The 18,886-nt window shown below is 45.7% G+C and overlaps 1 protein-coding gene across 1 annotated transcript in view; it reads left to right on the top strand.

Moving 5' to 3' along the window:
- Positions 1-18,886, top strand: part of SMYD3 (SET and MYND domain containing 3) — a 751,923-nt gene that overhangs the window by 545,288 nt on the left and 187,749 nt on the right. Inside the window, 2 exon segments of the mRNA NM_001160092.2 lie at positions 10,455-10,522; positions 12,366-12,468. Coding sequence (NP_001153564.2) covers positions 10,455-10,522; positions 12,366-12,468 — 171 coding nt within the window.

Below are 18,886 nucleotides of genomic sequence, written 5' to 3'. Positions count from 1 at the left end.
TTATACGCACTGGACAGACATCTAGAGTCAGTGCTTTTTTTCATCAGATGACTTCTGTGGAGGTGAAATGCCAGGTAGTATCCTCAGGGAAAGAACAATGGGTCCCTGTGTGAATATCACTCCTGTTTTGCTTTCTATCGTCAAGGATGACTGTTGACGCTAAAGTAAGTTCTGCCGTGAGTAAAGCCCTTAGAAAAATGAACATGGGGGTGGATTTTAGAAAGCGAACATGTTCTCTGCCGGGGCTTCGTTCCGTGCATCTTCGTTTGCTAACATTTGGTAGCTTGACCTTGGGACAGATGTAAAATGGGAAGCACCATTTGGGGTCTGCTAGTCGCTTGCTTCTGCTGCTGGCTTTAATGTTGATTTTAGCCGTGGCACGTGGATGCTAAGTGTTCTGTGTGTCTTGTGTGCTCAAGTTGTGACCACAGCTTGAAATGTGACAGACACTTCTGAAGGTGTGGACACCGTGCTTGCATGGACCACGGTCTAGAAAGACACATGTCCGAGGATATTGTTACCTGGGATGTATTAAAGGAGTTTACTTACGTAAGATGAATGTCTTTATTACTGGGCTTATAGTATAAGGTATGTTTGCAAAATCGATATTACTTCGATGGTCAATTAAAGATAAATTTTGATTTTTCTACTTAACAAGTGGAAGAGGGGGTTTAATTTGCTTTAGTTTTGTGCCCCAACAAAGTCTTATTTATCGACGTGTAGATTTTTATTCTTTTTTATTTTTATTTTTGCTTTATTTAGGGCCGCAGCTGCAGCATATGGAGGTTCCCAGGCTAGGGGTCCAATCGGAGCTGTAGCTGCCGGCCTACGTCTCAGCCACAGCAATGCGGGATCTGAGCCTCATCTGCGACCTACACCACAGCTCATGGCAACACCAGATCCTTAACCCACTGAGCGAGGCCAGGGATCGAACCTGCATCCTCATGGATGATAGTCAGATTTGTTAACCCTTGAGTCACAACGGGAACTCCCAACACATAAATTTGGAAATGAATATTTTTGATTTGGCTTTTGATAGCGTCATGGCTTAGTGACCTGATGTTTTGCCATCCCTGTCATTTAGACAATTAGATTTCGTCATTTTTATGATCTGTTTCTAAGTGACGAGGTAAGTAGATAAGGTTTTCCGTGACTAGGTGCAAGGCACATTTCAAGTCACACACTGCAGGCTTTAAGAGTCTGCTAAAAATAAGATCATATGCTCATTATATATTCCCTTTGTAACATTTCCTAAATACTAGAGGCGTCTTAGGGGCTGTCTAAGAATTTCAACCAGGTAAAAGTCATTATATGGAGCATCTTGAGTCAGATTTCTGGAATTACCATTTTTATGTTCCTCCTTAACTTATTTTCCAATAACCTTGCTTGCTGTCTTTAGCCAGTGGTCCATTAGGTTTCCAAATGAAATAGTTTATGACTGAGAAACATCAGAAAACATTCTAAGGTCAGCCCTCCAGCAGGCTAGCCACGGAGCAAAGACGCAGATCAGTGATGGAGTTGTCAGCATCCTGGTCGGCCGCCGTCTCCTTCAAGCCTGATCACTGGCAAACCACGGAAGCTCTCCAGCTACTTCCCGATAAAGGGAAAATATATTGCTGTACTCGTCTTACTCATTGATTTTTAAAAAGCATAATTGAAACAGATGCCGTAACCATTCTTATTGTTGTAAACCTTCTGGAAACACTTTCATGAAGCCCGGGATTTGTGATTTTGTCTTTTGAGAAATGCCGCCTCTTGGGAGTTCCCGTTGTGGCTCCGTGGTAACAAACCCGACTAGTATCCATGAGGACACAGGTTCAATCCCTGGCCCTGCTCAGTGGGTTAAGGATCCCGTGTTGCTGTGGCCGTGGTATAAGCTGGTGGCTGCAGCCCCAACTTGACCCCTAGCCTGGGAACTTCATATGCCGAGGGTGCGGCCCTAAAAAAGAAATAAAAGAAATACCTCTTTGCTTGTGGGCTGACTTCCTTCCCCAGCTTAGTCTCCTCCTCTTGTTCTTCTGGTTTGGAGATTGCAAAACCTGCATCTTCAAGGGTAGGAAAGGGTTGTAAATGAGCCACCCTAGAAGGGAATGATTAGGAAAGGCCCGATTTGACTCATAAAAGTGGGATAAATATGCACCATGTGGATAGGAGGAAGCAAGAGGGAGGATTTTTAATCTCTTAAGGTTTATGAGAATGTTCAGGAAAAAATAGTTCTGTATGTAATAAACTATCATATGCTGTGAGAAGAGCTTAATATGCCCTGACTGAAATACTTACCTTGTTTTTAAGTTAGAGAATTATTAGTGCAAAGAGTAGGCAGGAGGGGCAGTTATTTTGTACGAAAACCCCGACTTTGGGTGTTCAAACCTGCCAGCTCTTCCTTCTCTTCTTCCCCTTGTGTCCACGGAGCTTAATAAAACCAAGTGCAGTAAGCTTCCTTTTGAAAAGTTACCTTCCGTCCCTCTAATTCATCAGCTCTGTGTGTCAGAAGTTCTGTGTCCTGAATGTTCTACTTGGGCTTCAAACAGAGACATTTTAAAGGAGACACAGATGGTCTTTGAGGAAATTGCTTTATATTTGTGTTCAGAAACTGAGTTTCCTTCTGTTTAAATGTTTTAAAATTTCTATCTATCTATATATATATAAATTGAAAGCATTCTTTGAAGTCGGCTTAGACACCAGCTAAAGCTCCTTGCACACACACACTCAGTTCTTTGGAAGAATCAGGAATGGACCTGAGTGGGGGTGGTTAGGACGTAGATGGCTTTTGCTGTCGTGACGCGGAGTTACCCTGTTCTGAATAGCTTGTAAGCTCTCTTGTCTTATTTTTTTAAATTATTATCATAGTTGGTTTACAGTGTTCTGTCAGTTTTCTACTGCACAGCAAAGTGACCCAGGCACACACACATATATATTCTTTTTCTCACTTTATCCTCCATCACGCTCCATCATAAGTGATGAGATAGAGTTCCCAGTGCTGTGCAGCAGGATCTCATTGCTCATCCACTCCAAAGGCAACAGTCAGCATCTCTGAACCCCGGATTCCCCATCCATCCCACTCCCTCCCCCTCCTGGTTGGCAACCACACGTCTGTCCGTGAGTTTCTTTTCTGCGGAAAGGTTCATTTGTGCCGTATTATTAGATTCCAGGTATAAGGGACATCATTTGGAATTTGTCTTTCTCTTTCTGGCGGTTGTAAGCTCTCTTATGGCTGTTCAGCTTCGCCATGTATGTTGCTGCTTTTCTCTTGTGTCTCAAACATATTCATATGTTTAGTGCTGTAATAAAAGGCTTCTAGTTCATAATGTTTCACAAAAAAAATGTTAAATACATGATATTGATTTGCTGCAAGGGGATTTTTAAACTCTGAACAAAAAAAGGTCAGGTTCTGGGGGTTCCCACTGTGGCGCGTCAGGAAGGGCAGCACCTCTGTAGCACCAGCAAGCAGGTTCAATCCCCAGCCCAGCTCAGTGGGTTAAGGGAACTCCATATGCTTCGGGGAAGCCAAAAATAAAAATAAAAAAGAACAAAAACATTAGGTTCTATATCTAGAACATGAGCCAAATGACATAAGAATTTGATTTGTAGACTACTTTATTTATTTATTTATTTTTGTCTTTTTATGGCCACACCTGCGGCATGGGGAGTTTCCCAGGCTAGGGGTCGAATCAGAGCTGTAGCTCTGGCCTACACCAGAGCCACAGCCACTCGGGATCCAAGTCGAGTCTTCGACCTGCACCACAGCTCGTGGCAACACTGGATCCTTAACCCGCTGATTGAGGCTAGGGATCGAACCTGCATCCTCATGGAGAGTAGTCAGATTCGTTACTGCTAAGCCGTGATGGGAACTCCTATCGACTACTTTAACATTCACTTTGGAGTTCCTGCTGTGGCTCAGTGGTAATGAGCCCAACTATAGTGTACATGAAGATATAGGTTCGAACCCTGGTCTTGCTGAGTGGGTTAAAGATCTAGCATTACCGTGAGCTGTGGTGTAGGTCGCAGATGCAGCTCAGATCTGGCGTTGCTGTGGCTGTGAAGGCTGGCAGTAGCAGCTCTGATTCAACCCCGATCATGTGAACCTCCATATGCCACACGTGCGGCCCTAAAACCCTAAGTAAATAAATAAATTTCACTTCAGTTGTTTTGTAATTAAACATAGAGGTTCAATGGCTACTTGTACTAGTTCACTAGCTTTTATCATTTAGAAAGGCAAAGGTTTCCCATTATTTCAAAAGACATTATGAAGAGTAAACAACTTTATATTCAATAATGGTAAAATAATTTAAATGAATGTTTTAATTTTGTGCCATGGGAAATAGTCTTATTAAAGTAATACTCAAGCTTAGCCTTTAGAAAGAACTTTTTTTAACCTAATTGCTTTTGTATTGAAGTAATCCTATTTATATGCTTTTCTAAATGCATTTTTGCGTGAAATATTCATTCATTAATTGTTGAACTTGTTTAATTTCCTAGGAAAATGGTTTATACAAAGATAATATTTTGAAAAATGTTCCAACTTTTATTTCTTGGCTTTGCTTATATTCTTCTCTTTCTTTATAGAAAGAAAAATTCCTTAAAATAAAAAAATTATTAAAGTATAGTTGATTTACAGTTTACAAATTTTCAGTAAAGCACATATGGACATATTATCTACCTATACATCGTTTTAAAAAAAGATCAAACCTGGGGAGTTCCCGTTGTGGCACAGTGGTTAACGAATCCGACTAAGAACCATGAGGTTGCGGGTTCGGTCCCTGCCCTTGCTCAGTGGGTTAAGGATATGGCGTTGCCGTGAGCTGTGGTGTAGGTTGCAAATGCGGCTCGGATCCCATGTTGCTGTGGCTCTGGTGTAGGCTTGTGGCTACAGGCGGTGGCTACAGCTCCGATTCGACCCCTAGCCTGGAAACCTCCATATGCTGAGGGAACAGCCCCAAAAATGGCAAAAAGACAAAAAAAGACAAAAAAAAAAAAAATCAAACCTGAGGGCTAACCCATATCCACCAATGCTATCAGTTCTGTATGTAAAAAGTACTTCCCCGTAACATGCTTCTTAAATCAGTATTGCTGAATGGAACCAATATTTTTTAGTAAAAGTGGATATAGGCAAATAGTTAAACTTTTTATTTACTAGCTTGATAACAGAGCCCATAACATCTCTCAGAAGAATGCAAATGAGGAACTGGTCAAGAATTTTTTTTTTAGGGCCATACCCACAGTATATGGAGGTTCCCAGGCTAGGACTTAAATTGGAGCTACAGCTGCCGGCCTACACCACAGCCACAGCAACACCAGATCCAAACTGGGTCTGTGACCTACATCACAGCTCACGGCAATGCTGGGTCCTTAACCCCCTGTGCGAGGCCAGGGATCAAACCTGCATCTTCATGAATGCTAGTCAGATTTGTTTCCTCTGCGCCACGACAGGAACTCCTCCAGGAATGTGTTACATAAAACTTTAAAACAGTCCTACTTATATTGTGGAGTGGGGCAGAATGAGAGATGGTGGCAGAGGCATAATAGTGAAAATAGGAAAAGAAGGGAGGAAAGTGAGCGATAAAAGGAGAAGATGCAAGAAGAGAAGTGAAAGGGGACGAGAAGGCCTGTCTTCCATTCGTTGATTCATTCATTTTGCAGATACTTATTTTGTGCCCAACGAATCAGGGAACCAAACAAGTCCTTGTGCTCCTCTGAGGATAATCCAGTCTTCCCATCCACTGGACTGATAGAAAAGAGGAGGAGACAAAAGATAAGCCAGCGAGTTCCCGTCGTGGTTCAACCCAAGTAGCCTCCATAAGGACAAGGGTTCGATCCCTGGCCTCCCTCAGTGGGTTAAGGATCCAGCATGGCCATGAGCTGTGGTGTAAGTCAAAGATGAGGCTCAGATCTGGCATTGCTGTGGCTGTGGTGCAGTCCGGCAGCTGAAGCTCCGATTCGACCCCTAGCCCGGGAACTTCAATAAGCCGTGAGTGAGGCCTTGAAAAGACACACACACAAAAAGATGGGCTAGAATGGAAAGAAAGAATGGACAGAGAGATAAGAGCAGGTGCATATGAAAACCGGAGGCCTAAGGACAAGAGAGACGGAAGTCAACTTCTACTCCCTCCTTTTCATGGCACAGAACTACATCCATCCCCCCCTTCCACACCCACAGGATACCTATAATTTGTTTCCAGCCCCCTCTCTGCCCCTGTTTGCATGATGACTCTCTGTGGACACTGAGCACCATACCCATTGCAACTACTGAGTGAAAAAAAAGTTTTATCAACTATACTTTAATTTTAAAAAATATTTTAAAAAGTAAAAAAATAAAAACCACTTAGAAGGAAATGAAAAAAAGAAAAAACGTTTATTAATATCTTCCCTGTGCTGGGCCTTGTGTAGACACAGGACTGCAGAGGTGAATGAGATGCTGTCACTGCCCTCGGAGTACTTCACAGGCTCACCGTATATAGGATCCAGTAAATGGTAAACGATTCAGTGTGATAAATGCTGCTTAAGAGAGAAAAGTCAGGAGTTCCCATCGTGGTGCAGCAGAAACAGATCCAAGTAGGAACCGTGAGGACATGGGTTCGATCCCTGGCCTCGCTCAGTAGGTCTAGGATCTGGCGTTGCCGTGAGTTGTGGTGTAGGTTGCAGACCCTGATCAGATCTGGCGTGGCTGTGGCTGTGGTGTAACCGGCAGCTGCAGCTCCAATTCAACCTCTATCCTGGGAACCTCCATATGCTGCGGGTGCAAAAAAAGAGAGAGAGGAAAAAGTCAGCTTAGTCAAGGGATCAGGAAGCGTTTCCTGGAGGAAGAAACAGCTAAGTCGACATTTCCCAACAATAGCTCTTCCTTTTAAGAAAATTCCATTATTTTTGGTGGGGAAAAAAACCCCAAAACCTTTAATTTACTTTACAGCCAGGAAAAAAATTTGAAATTTGCTTTTATTCAAACCAAATCTCCTTGGCCTGGGTTTTCATTGGTGAATTGCTTCAGGTAGAATCCTGATTATACTTTTAAAAATATGTGTTATAATTCATATTCTGCCCCCCAAAATAATTCATACCCATCTTTAAATGTTTAAAGTTTTGAAAAGAAAACACAAGGAGATCCTGTCGTGGCACAGTGGTTAACGAATCCGACTAGGAAATGAGGTTGCAGGTTCGGTCCCTGCCCTTGCTCAGTGGGTTAACGATCCGGCGTTGCCGTGAGCTGTGGTGTAGGTTGCAGACGCGGCTCGGATCCTGCGTTGCTGTGGCTGTGGTGTAGGCCAGTGGCTACAGCTCCGATTCGACCCCTAGCCTGGGAACCTCCATATGCCGAGGGAGCGGCCCAAGAAATAGCAACAACAACAACAACAAAAAAGACAAAAGACAAAAAAAAAAAAAAGAATCCTGATTATACTTTTAAAAATATGTGTTATAATTCATATTCTGCCCCCCAAAATAATTCATACCCATTTTTAAATGTTTAAAGTTTCGAAAAGAAAACACAAGGAGATCCTGTCGTGGCACAGTGGTTAACGAATCCGACTAGGAACCATGAGGGTGCAGGTTCGATCCCTGCCCTTGCTCAGTGGGTTAAGGATCCCGAGTTGCTGTGGCTGTGGTGTAGTCTGGTGGCTATAGCTCTGATTCGACCCCTAGCCTGGGAACCTCCATATGCCGCGGGAGCGGCCCAAGAAATGGCAAAAAGACCAAAAAAAAAAAAAAAAAAAAAAAACCACAGACTCTTTTGTGCGGTATTTTTACCATCCATTTGGTGCATACATATGCACGGGCAGTACACTCTTGCATCTTAATTCGAAACAGATGCCCTTAAAGCAGTTGAACTAATGTGTGTTTAAAATACGTGCACCAATTTATTTTCTGATTTGAACGTGCAGTTTTATCAGACTGTTGGAGGAAAAAATGCCAAATCACAATAGGTTGCACGAGATTTCATCGAAGAGCTCCTCGGAGCAGTGGGAGAGGCCCAGAGGACTCAAGGCTGTTTCATACTTTATGTTCCTTCAAGGAAATCTGATTTAGAGAAATTGCTTCTTGCTGCCTTTGCCTTTGCAGAAACTATTTAATAAGTCAGATCCATTTGCAGTCATGGGTTCACCATAGGTCTGTCGGGGCCTCTTCTATTTCCTTCTCTCTTTTTTTGTCTTTTGTCTTTTTAGGGCCGCACCCGCGGCTTTGGAGGTTCCCAGGCTAGGGGTTGAATCGGAGCTGTAGACGCTGGTCTACACCACAGCCACAGCAAGGCCAGATCCGAGCCTCATCTGCAACCTACACCACAGCTCACTGCAATGCCCGATCCTTAACCCACTGAGCAAGGCCAGGGATTGAACCCGCCACCTCATGGTTCCTAGTTGGATGCATTAACCACTGGCCCTAAGTCTCCATCTCCCGCCCTAACTGCCCCCCTGAACTCCAACCGCTCATTCTTAGTCTCGGCTTGATGTCTAATGGGCCGTTGCAAGGTGAACGTAACCAAAACACAACCCTTGGACTTCCCTCCAACTCCCTGCAGCCAAGCCTGTGCCTTTCATGGTCTTCCTTGGTGTAGGGCAACTTGTTCAGGCCCCAGGCGTGGTCCTTGATGCCTTTCATTCCCAGCAGCAGCCCCTCCCTAGATCCTGCTGGCAGAACCACTTCTACGCTGCCAGCCTCCAAGCCACCGTCATCTCTTGCCTGGGCTGTTGCCGTGCTCTCCTGCTTCCTCTGCCTCCACCCTTGTCTTCCTTTTTTTTTTTTTTTTTTTTTTAATTTTAATATATAAAAAAAAATTTTTTTAGGGCTGTGCATGTGGCATATGGAAGTTCCCCAAATAGGGGTTGAATCAGAGCTACAGCTCCCAGCCTACACCACAGCCACAGCAACGCCAGATGTGAGCTGCATCTGTGACTTACACCACAGCTCACGGCAACGCTGGATCCTTAACCCCCTGAGCGAGGCCAGGGATCGACCCTGCCTCCTCATGAACACTAGTTGGGTTCTTACTGCTGAGCCACCACGGGAACTCCCCACCCTGTCTTTCTATAGCCTATTCTCTACAAAACAACCAGAATGATCCTTTCAAAATGGAAACCAGCTCCTTTCAATCTGTGGCTCAGAATCAAGATGGTGGTTTTCTGTCTCATTCAGAATAAAATCCAAACATGGCTATAAGTCTCCATATGCTCTAGCTGCCTCTCTCATCTCATGTCTTGCCCCTGCTCTCTTTGGTCATGCCAGCCTTCTTGATGTTTTCTGTACCCAAGAACATCCCCGCCTCAGGGCCTTTGCACCTGCTCTGATGTGAACCTTCAGCACCTCCATTTCCTTGCTGCCTTCAGGTTTCTTCTTAAATATCCTGAGCACTTTTTCCTGCCCTTTTATTTTCTTTTTTTAAAATTTATTTTTTATTTATTTTGCTTTTTAGGGCCCCACCCAGGGCATATGGAAGTTCCCAGGCTAGGGGTCGAATCAGAGCTGCAGCTGCCAGCCCGCAGCACAGCCCCAGCAACACAGGATCCAAGCTGCATCTGTGACCTACACCGCAGGCTCACAGCAATGCCAGATCCTTCACCCACTGAGCAAGGCCACGGATCCAACCTGTGTCCTCATGGATCCTAGTCAGGTTTGTCAACCCCTGAGCCATGAAGGGAACAACCAACTTTCTTTCTTAGCATTTATCCACATGTGACATTTTTCTCTAGAATTTTTATCTGTCTTCCCCACTAGAATGGAAGCTCATGTGAAGGCAGGGATTGTGGTTGTTGCCTTCACTCTTCAGCACCTGCCTGAGGCAGTGATGTGTGGGCCAGGACCTAGATTTTCGGATTCTAAGGCCAGTGTTCTTTCTGGGACTGCGTGTGGCCTTTCATAGGTTTTAAGTCCTCCGAGCATCTCTTATTTCTTTGATAGGGTATAGGACCCTGCTGTCCACTCAGTGAGGGGCTCCTTGTGCCCAGTAAATGCCGTAGCTTGCCTGAATTACTTCCTGTGCTCGTTGTGGTCTGTCATCGACTTGGATCATAGACTCACTCAGGGTATATTTCATCCTTCTTAGGAATAAAAGACAAGCCGCTGTTACTCATCAGACACACAGTGGTGTCCGGAAACCACAGGCAGTTTTGTTTGCGTGAAAAATCCAACACCACCAGAGCCTCGTTCTCAATAAGTAGACGATTTGTATTCGGAATTTTGAACATTTCACGTAACCTCGTAACGTGGGGGAGAGGATTAGACTGTGCTGGGTTTAAGCCTGAGTTTTAACAGGGTGTTGCTAGTTCTGCATTTACCTACCTGACGTTCTCAAGGAAAGTGTATTCCAGACCTGTTCTCTTGCAAAGGGAAGAGCATCTGCGTTTGGCTTGAGTCTTCCCTAAGCAGTTGCTAAAAGGCTCCCTTTTAGTTTGAAAACTTTTGTTCTCTTGCCTATGAAGTTTCTTAGGTGACTCGTAATCCTAAGTGTTTTCCTCTTGTTTTTACAGGTGATCTGCAACTCCTTCACCATCTGTAATGCAGAGATGCAGGAAGTTGGTGTTGGCCTGTATCCCAGGTATGGTGGATGGTATTTCATTTACTGGAAGAAATGACTTTAATTCCCACCCAGCTTCCCAGCCTTTTAAAAGGAGTTCAAAAGGCTATTACAGGCAGCTGCTTCCAGAACCAGGCTTGAAACGTAATGATAAATTACCAGAAAATGGAAAATGTGAAGTGTAACGAAAACGGTTCCATAACCCACAGTATACGGTGCGGTATTAACAAAGAGGCAGACCTCCGATCTAAAGTCTTGTTTTCAGGAACTTTGAGGTACCAAGCTGGGGACTGTGGATGCTAATAAACCATCCACCTGAGGTTTGGTTAATCCCCCACTCCTGCCTTGGTCCTTTTCCCCAACCTTCTGGGCTGATGCACATGATTATTTCAGCAGACTTGTGGTCCTGTACCATTTGGGTTCGTTTGGTCTTTCAGCTTGATGCTCTGGGCCCAGTGCTCCAGGAGGCAAGAGCACTCACGGGGCTTTGCCCTGGAAAGTGTTCTCTCTCTACCCCTGAGGCGATGGCACTGAGGAACCAGGCTGTCCTTCCACAGGCACTCCAGGGTCACTGCTACTTCCGTTTTGTCTTCATGCTGTTAGGATCTAATACAAAATGGGTCTTGCTTATAATTAACGGTGAATCTGAGAACCCAGCTTATTTCTGACACATTATAAGCTACCGATCTGCCCAATGGATCTTCAAAAAGCAGTAACAGGAGTTCCCGTCGTGGCGCAGTGGTTAACGAATCCGACTAGGAACCATGAGGTTGCGGGTTCAGTCCCTGCCCTTGCTCAGTGGGTTAATGATCCGGCGTTGCCGTGAGCTGTGGTGTAGGTTGCAGACGCGGCTCGGATCCTGAGTTGCTGTGGCTCTGGCGTAGGCTGGTGGCTACAGCTCCAATTCGACCCCTAGCCTGGGAACCTCCATATGCCGCGGGAGCGGCCCAAGAAATAGCAACAACAACAACAACAACAACAACAACAACAACAAAAAAAAAAAGCAGTAACATAGAATGGGGCAGACATGGCCCTGAGTTCAGACCACCTGGTTTCAATTCAGTCACCACTTGCTAGTTATTGCATCCTTGGGCAAGTTATCAGACGTCCGCATATCAGCTTCTTCATCTCTAAATGGTCCTCCTAAGATTATTGGGATGATTAAATGTGGTAAACATGCTCAGGTGCTCAGAAAGTGCGTTCTCCATCATGGATGCTCACTCACAGTTATTTCTAATTATTATCAAATGTGGTGGCAGCTTAAATCCACTACCTTCCCAGATGGTTAAAAAAAAAAAAAAAATGTGCCTCCAAGGTCGTAAAATTCCTGGGCCATGGCTCATGGCTTGGAAGGCATGAGGAGCTAGTTAGCAAGATAACCTCACTGTTGCATTGAAGAGGAAGCGCTCCTAACTATTCTTCAGTGTCACCATGCATGTTCTAGTAGGCATGGCCGTTCTCCCAAAGGACCTCACGTCTGAGATCCTGAGTGGAAAGCTCACTGGTCCCTGGGCTTTGATAACTGCCATGGTAACTGCCGCATCCCATTATCTCAGAGATTATTTCTCTGCAGGTCAGTTTTTCTTTTCCCATCTTCCTGTTGGGTCGCCTTATGGGCTGGTATCTAATGAGACAGCCACCTCCCCACCCCCACCCCCCTAAAGGACTCAGAAAATGTTGTTATTACCCCACCTTCCTAAGAGCACATCCCGAGAGCGCTCAATCCCTGGTACCCCTGTCAGCCTTACCTGCCCCCTGCCCCTAAGCTGAAGTGTCTTTATACTCATCAAATATAGATGTCTGGCTCTACCTACTGAGCCAGGATGGTCTCTTACTTTTTTTTTTCTTTTTCTCTTGCTTCCAGTATGTCTTTGCTCAATCACAGCTGTGACCCCAACTGTTCGATTGTGTTCAATGGGCCCCACCTCTTACTGCGCGCAGTCCGAGACATTGAGGCGGGAGAGGAGGTAAGGAGCTCTTGTTCGCCCTGCCCACCTTCTTTTCCATGCAAGACCCTCTCAGCAAGGCTCTTCCCTCACACCAGTTGGGGCTGAGGAGCAGCTTTTTAGCGTCTTTCTGCCAAGGAGAAGGTAGGTAATACATCTGCCCAGTGATGGAGGCAGAGACACTGCCCATCGTGACTTCTCCCAGATGGGCTATTTTTTTTTGGTCTTTTTAGGGCCACACCCACAGCATATGGAGGTTCCCAGGCTAGGGGTCCAATCGGAGCTGCAGCTGCTGGCCTACACCACAGCCGCAGCAATGCAGGATCCGAGCTGTGTCTGCAACCTACATCACCGCTCTCAGCAACCCCAGATCCTTAACCCACTAAGCGAGGCCAGGGATGGAACCCACATCCTCATGATACTAGTTGAGCTCATTACCACTGAGCCACAATGGGAACTCCTGAAGGTGGCTCGTTTTTACCTTTTTATTAAGAAAGCAAACAAGTGTTACCCTTTCAGGGTATCTTTGTTCCTTGACAAACGTATCAGCATCTCGGGGTAACTGTCTGAGCAAAGACGTGAAGGGGGCAGGAGGACAGGCAGCTTGACCTCCCACGGTGCCTTGGCTTTGACCCCTCCAGTTCTGCAGGCTGCCCAGCCAGCCTGTTTTGATGGGGAGCCTTCTGTGAAGTCTGAGATCTCACGAGGCAGCTGCAGATGGGCTGCTCCAGGGCTGCTGAACCTGAGGCTGGCAGGGTTTGCACAACTGCTAACCCTGAATTCTGGGTTAAAGATGTTTATGCTTTTTAGAAACCAGTTTCCCTCTACCTTCCAATTTGCTAAAGTGGATATTTATTGCAGGGAAAACAGACTATCATAAGCTTTTATTACATTTATGCAGCACTCAGCCCATAAAACCGAAACTCAGAGGTCCCATATTTTATGTAGACAGGGATTTGGCTTTGATAAGACTCCTTCTAAACTGATTTTCAACTGAATAAGCTGCCTCTTATTAAATTTCCAGTTTTTAGGTCCAGCGTACCAGGTACACTGGGGTATCTGTCAACAATATGTGGAATTTAGGGTTTTTTTCCCCTTGGGCCACATGTGACTTCAAAGCAGATAAGACAGGGACCACTCTCCACTTTCAACAATGGCGTTTGGGAGCTGAGGGATGATGGCCTTTTGATATGATGGTGGTGGTGTGTTATTAAATTTAAAAAAAAACAAAACAAAACCTAACAGGTCATTTGACAAGCAAACAGAAAAACTGCGAGAAAGAGTTGGAATTTTCAGACACAACAAAGATATTTCTTTATATCTTGTTTTCTGGGCTTGGGTGCCACTTATTCTCCTTGGTTGGTTTTCATTTAGTTGCGAAAACATTGTCTTGTGGTGTTTATTTCATGTCCATCTCTTTCCATTTCTGGAGCAACAAGCAGATTTTTTTTTTTTGCCAGACACAGACTAGCTCTGCTCAGCATCAGGCCGTTCAGACTCAGATCGTTTTCTCTGCGGTACTTATCAAAGAGGCTTCCCACCAAAGAGCAGATGCTCCTCCTAAGTCCTTTACGTATCAGCTTGTGCAGAAAATAAAATGCTTTCCCTGCCATGACACTCATCCTGGTCCATGTCATCTTCTCTGCCCCGTTGCTTCCCTCTGTCTGGCCATCACGTCTGTCTGTCTGTCCTTACATTATCCACCCTTCAAGCCCCTCTCAAACACCCTCTTCTATACAGCTGTCCCTGATTTCCTGAATTAAAGGGAGCACTTTTCCTCTGAGATCTCTCATAGCAGTTACTGATATTTCTTTGGTATTTATTCTGGCTCTTCTGGTGTCTTCTCCATCCAGCTTTGAGCTTCACGAGGGCGGGCAGTGGTGTCTTACTATGTCTCCTTTAGAACCTAGCACTTTGTCTTACGCCCAAGAGGCAATCAGTAACTCTTTGTTATTGAATGGACTCTTTTTTCCCTTTAAAAAAATATTTTATTATAGTTGATTTACACAGTTTTGTCAATTTCTGCTGCACAGTAAAGGGGACCCAGTCATACACATACACATATACATTCTTTTTCTCATACTGTCTTTTATCATGTTCTATTACAAATGATTGGACATGGTTCCCTGTGCTATACTGCAGAACCACATTGACTATCCATTCTTTTTTTTTTTTTTTTGGCGGGGGGGGGGGTCTTTTTAGGGCCGCACTCTCAGCACACGGAAATTCCTAGGCTAGGGGTTGAATCAGAGCTGTAGCTGCCGGCCTGTACCACAGCCACAGCAACGCCTGATCCAAGCTGTGTCTGCCACCTACACCACAGCTCTTGGCAACGCCAGATCCCCCACCCACCGAACAAGGCCAGGGATCGACCCAAGTCCTCGTGGATACTTCGTTGCCACTGTGCCACAACAGGAACTCCTGCCTATCCATTCTTAATGTAACAGTTTGCATCTATGAATCCCAAACTCCTACTCCATCCTACTCCCTCCCTCTCCCCCTTGGCAATCACAAGTCTGCAGTCCGTGTCTGAGTCTGTTTCTGTTCTATAGATAGTTTCATCTGTGCCTTATTTTAGATTCTACCTGTAAATGATACCATATGGTATATGCCTTTCTCTTTCTTACTTACATCACTTAATATGAGAGTCTCAGCTTGCATCCATGTTGCTGCAGATGGATGGCATTATTTTGTTCTTGTTGTGGCTGAATAGTACTCCGTTGTGTGTATGTACCCCATCTTTTTAATCCTGCATGGACTTTGTTTTGAGGGTCTTTCTGTTAAATTGAGCATACGTGCTATAACCACTGGCAGAGTTTCTCACATGGAACAGCTCTTCGTTGCACAGGACTCTTGCATCCCTGAAGAATGGTGTCTAGCCTCTGCTCAGTTAATGCTTGCAGCCACCCCAACACCTAAGATGCAGCCTGCACGCTTAACACTGGTCCCTTGCGGCAGAGGTGGGAGAGAGGGAGACCCATGAGAAAGGACATTTGGAGGGTCAGAGGAGCACTTCTTTTTTATTGTGAAAATATTCACTTTTGGGAAATTGGATAAGGAAGTCAAGTGAGACATCTTTTAATTTGATCACATCACTTTTGCAGTTTGGCCTTATTGCTCATTAAGTCACCCCCACTTTTAAAATGTGCTACTTGGGGAGTTCCTGTCGCGTCTCAGCGGAAACGAATCTGACTAGCATCATGAGGATGCAGGTTCGATCCCTGACCTCACCCACTGGGTTAGGGATCTGGCATTGCAATGAGCTGTGGTGTAGGTCACAGATGCAGCTTGGATCTGGCGTTGCTGTGGCTGTGGTATAGACCAGCAGCTGCAGCTTCAATTTGACCCCTAGCCTGGGAACCTCCATGTGCCGCAGGTGCGGCCCTAAAAAGACAAACAAATAAATAAATAATAAAATAAAATAATAAAATGTGCTATTTGGGATGGAAGTCTCAGAACGTAGACTCCGTAAGGGAAGCCTGGACAGCACCCGTGATACGGAAGCGCCTCAGCCTGTGTTTGTCGAGTGAATGAATGAGGCTTGCTAACAGAACCAGAACCAGCCATTTTGCAGCTGCCACCAAGCCTCAGTGTGCTCGGTGGATGACATGGAAGGAACACGAAAGCCAGCCCCCTGCCCTTTGATGAGAAGCTTTCACAGCCAGGCAAGGAGAACTGGAACGCCGCTCAGGGTTTGGTTTCCGTCCACACGGAGCCAGGCTTTGGGCCTTTGGGACCATTTCCCTTCAGAGCAGCGTCATGTCTAACGCTCTGCGCTGGAGGAATTTTCATATGATGTTGAGTTGTTGGGTCTCGTGTGTGTGTGTGTGTGTGTGTGTGTGTGTGTGATGAAGGGGGGTGTTTGTTTTCTTGGTCTTGGTTTTTTTTTTTTGTTTTGTTTTGTTTGTGTCTTTTCGCCTTTTCCAGGGCTGCTCCTGTGGCATATGGAGGTTCCCAGGCTGGGGGTCTCACCGGAGCCATAGCGCCGGCCTACACCACAGCCACAGCAACTCCGGATCCGAGCCAGTCTGTGACCTACACCACAGCTCACAGCAATGCCCGGATCCTTGACCCACTGAGCAAGGGCAGGGATCGAACCTGCAACCTCATGGTTCCTAGTCGGATTCGTTAACCACTGAACATGACGAGAACTCCAGTCTTGGGTTTTTGTGTCCTCATCCAGCACCTCCTGCGAAGAGATGTGCGTGTCAGGGCTCACTGGCTGGCGTGCTGGTGGCTGCCTCTTCAGGGTTTTGTGAAGCCGTGGAACATGTTCCCCTCTGCCAGTCTTCTAGGATACGGTCGGGGAAGACAGCGGGACAGTCCACCCTCATGGGATTGGAAAATGTTAGGGCTAGAAGAGGTTGAGGCTGGTACAAACAATGGGGCAAAACCATGGCGAGAAGACGTTGCAGTTGTTGTGAATAATGCCATTGGCAGCCCGCGTTCTCTGGCGCCATCGCTGTTGGGAGAAATGTGATTTGCATACATTGAGCATATCAGCATCCCCGCTGTTAGGTGTCAGCTAAAGTGTTTGGGGGTCAGAACAGTCTGTTTCTTCCACCAGCCATTTTCGCTTACTTTCTAAGTCACTTAACAAATTCACGGCATGCTTACTGGTATCTTGTTGGGGTGGGCGTTGGGAATAAAGATGAGTAAGACCCGGCCTGGCCCTCAAGAGTCTACAGTGTCTTTGGGGAAACTGACACAGAACAGAGCACAAAAATAGAACAGGAAAACTCAAATAGAGTAAGTGGGCACAGGGCATTCTAGAAATTCAGAGCAAGGGTACCCAAGGGGTGGTTGGAGTGGGGGCCAGGGTGCAGTAAAGGAAGGCTTTCAGAAAAGCGGCTCTTAGACTCCTAAAGGATCCATCGAGTTCAAACTGGCTAAGACAGGGAGTTCCCATTGTGACTCAGTGGGTTACAAACCCAACTAGCATCCAGGAGGATGCAGGTTCGATCCCTGGCCTTGCCCAGTGGGTTAAGAATCCATCATTGCTGTGAGCTGTGGTGTAGGTCACAGACATGGTTCGGATCTGGCGTTGTTGTGGCTGCAGCTCAGATTCAACCCCTCACCTGGGAACCTCCATATGCCATGGGTGCGGCCCTAAAAAAAGAAAAAAAAAATTTAGCTAAGACAGGGGCAGGCATCCTAGACAAAGACGCAGGGGCCAGAGACAGGAATGGTGACTTCAAGGAATGGGAATCCGTTCACATCAATAGATGGAAGAATTCAGATGTGACAGCAGATAAGGGGATATTGAGGGACCAGACCAGGCAACCCCCGGGGGCCTTATTGAGGCCCTTGGTTCACCCGAAGCTTCCGTACTGGTGCCTCCCACATAGGATGCACTCAGTCCGTATTTGTTGGAAGAGAGGGTGACAGAAAACGGGGCTTCGTTGAAGAGTTTACGCAGAGGAACTGCGTGAACGGGTGTTCTGGGTGTGAGCAAGGTTGGATGAATAAGGGTCAAATGATGCATAATCCAGGCCAGAGGTGACAGTGGCAGATCGAAGACTGAGGCGATGCAGATGTTGGCTTGTGATGGGGTCTGAAGAATACATTTAGAAGCTAGAATGAGCAGAACTGGAAACTTGACTGGCAACGAGGGTGTGACAAAGTGAAGAGACGTGAATAACACTCCGGTTGGATTTGAAAGAGAAGGAAGATGTTTTCAATTCAGAACCTGTATTAGGAACATTGATAATTGTGACAGTGTAATTTGAGAAAGGAATACAAAGTCTTATTTTAATTTGATCTTATTATCCACCCGGAAGTCTAGAATGAAAGGACATAATGATGGGCTTCATGGAAAAGGGGTGCATGTTGCCTTGAAATTTCAAATAGGCCACAAATTCAATATCCAGCAAATGGTTTTCTTGATATTACTCTAATGTTGGAAATGATTTACTGTGTTTTCCGTAAGAGCTGCACTAAAATGGTAAAGCAATGGTCAGTAGCATTAATATTTCAACGTGATTTTGTTTTGTGCTGTTAAAGCATCCACTGATCGATGGCGGAGTTTCATGTGTATGTTCCCACTAAATGAACCATACATTTAGGGAGCAGTCTCTCCATTAAAACTGGTGAGTCTCTGCGTCTTTAATCAAGGTTTTTAACGTGGGCAGATAAAATGATTTCGCTGTCAGTACTAGTTAGTACTCTGGCCGTGTTCTTCCCCCCCCACCCCCAAAATATGAATAACAATGTTTTTGCTGTTGAGAACTTCAGGGTTTGTGGGGTTTTTTTTGGGGGGGGGCTCTTCTTGTCTTTTTAGGGCCGCACCCCCAGCACATGGAGGTTCCCGGGTGAGGGGTCGAATTGGAGCTGTAGCCTCTGGCCTACACCAGAGCCACAGCAACATGGGATCCGAGCCGCATCTGCAACCTACACCACAGCTCACGGCAACACTGGATCCTCAACCCACAGAGCGAGG

Source organism: Sus scrofa, chromosome 10 (genome assembly GCF_000003025.6).
Source record: "Sus scrofa isolate TJ Tabasco breed Duroc chromosome 10, Sscrofa11.1, whole genome shotgun sequence".
Lineage (NCBI taxonomy): Eukaryota > Metazoa > Chordata > Mammalia > Artiodactyla > Suidae > Sus > Sus scrofa.
The sequence above is the reverse complement of the archived record's forward strand: the minus strand, read 5'-3'. Positions and strand labels throughout refer to the sequence as shown.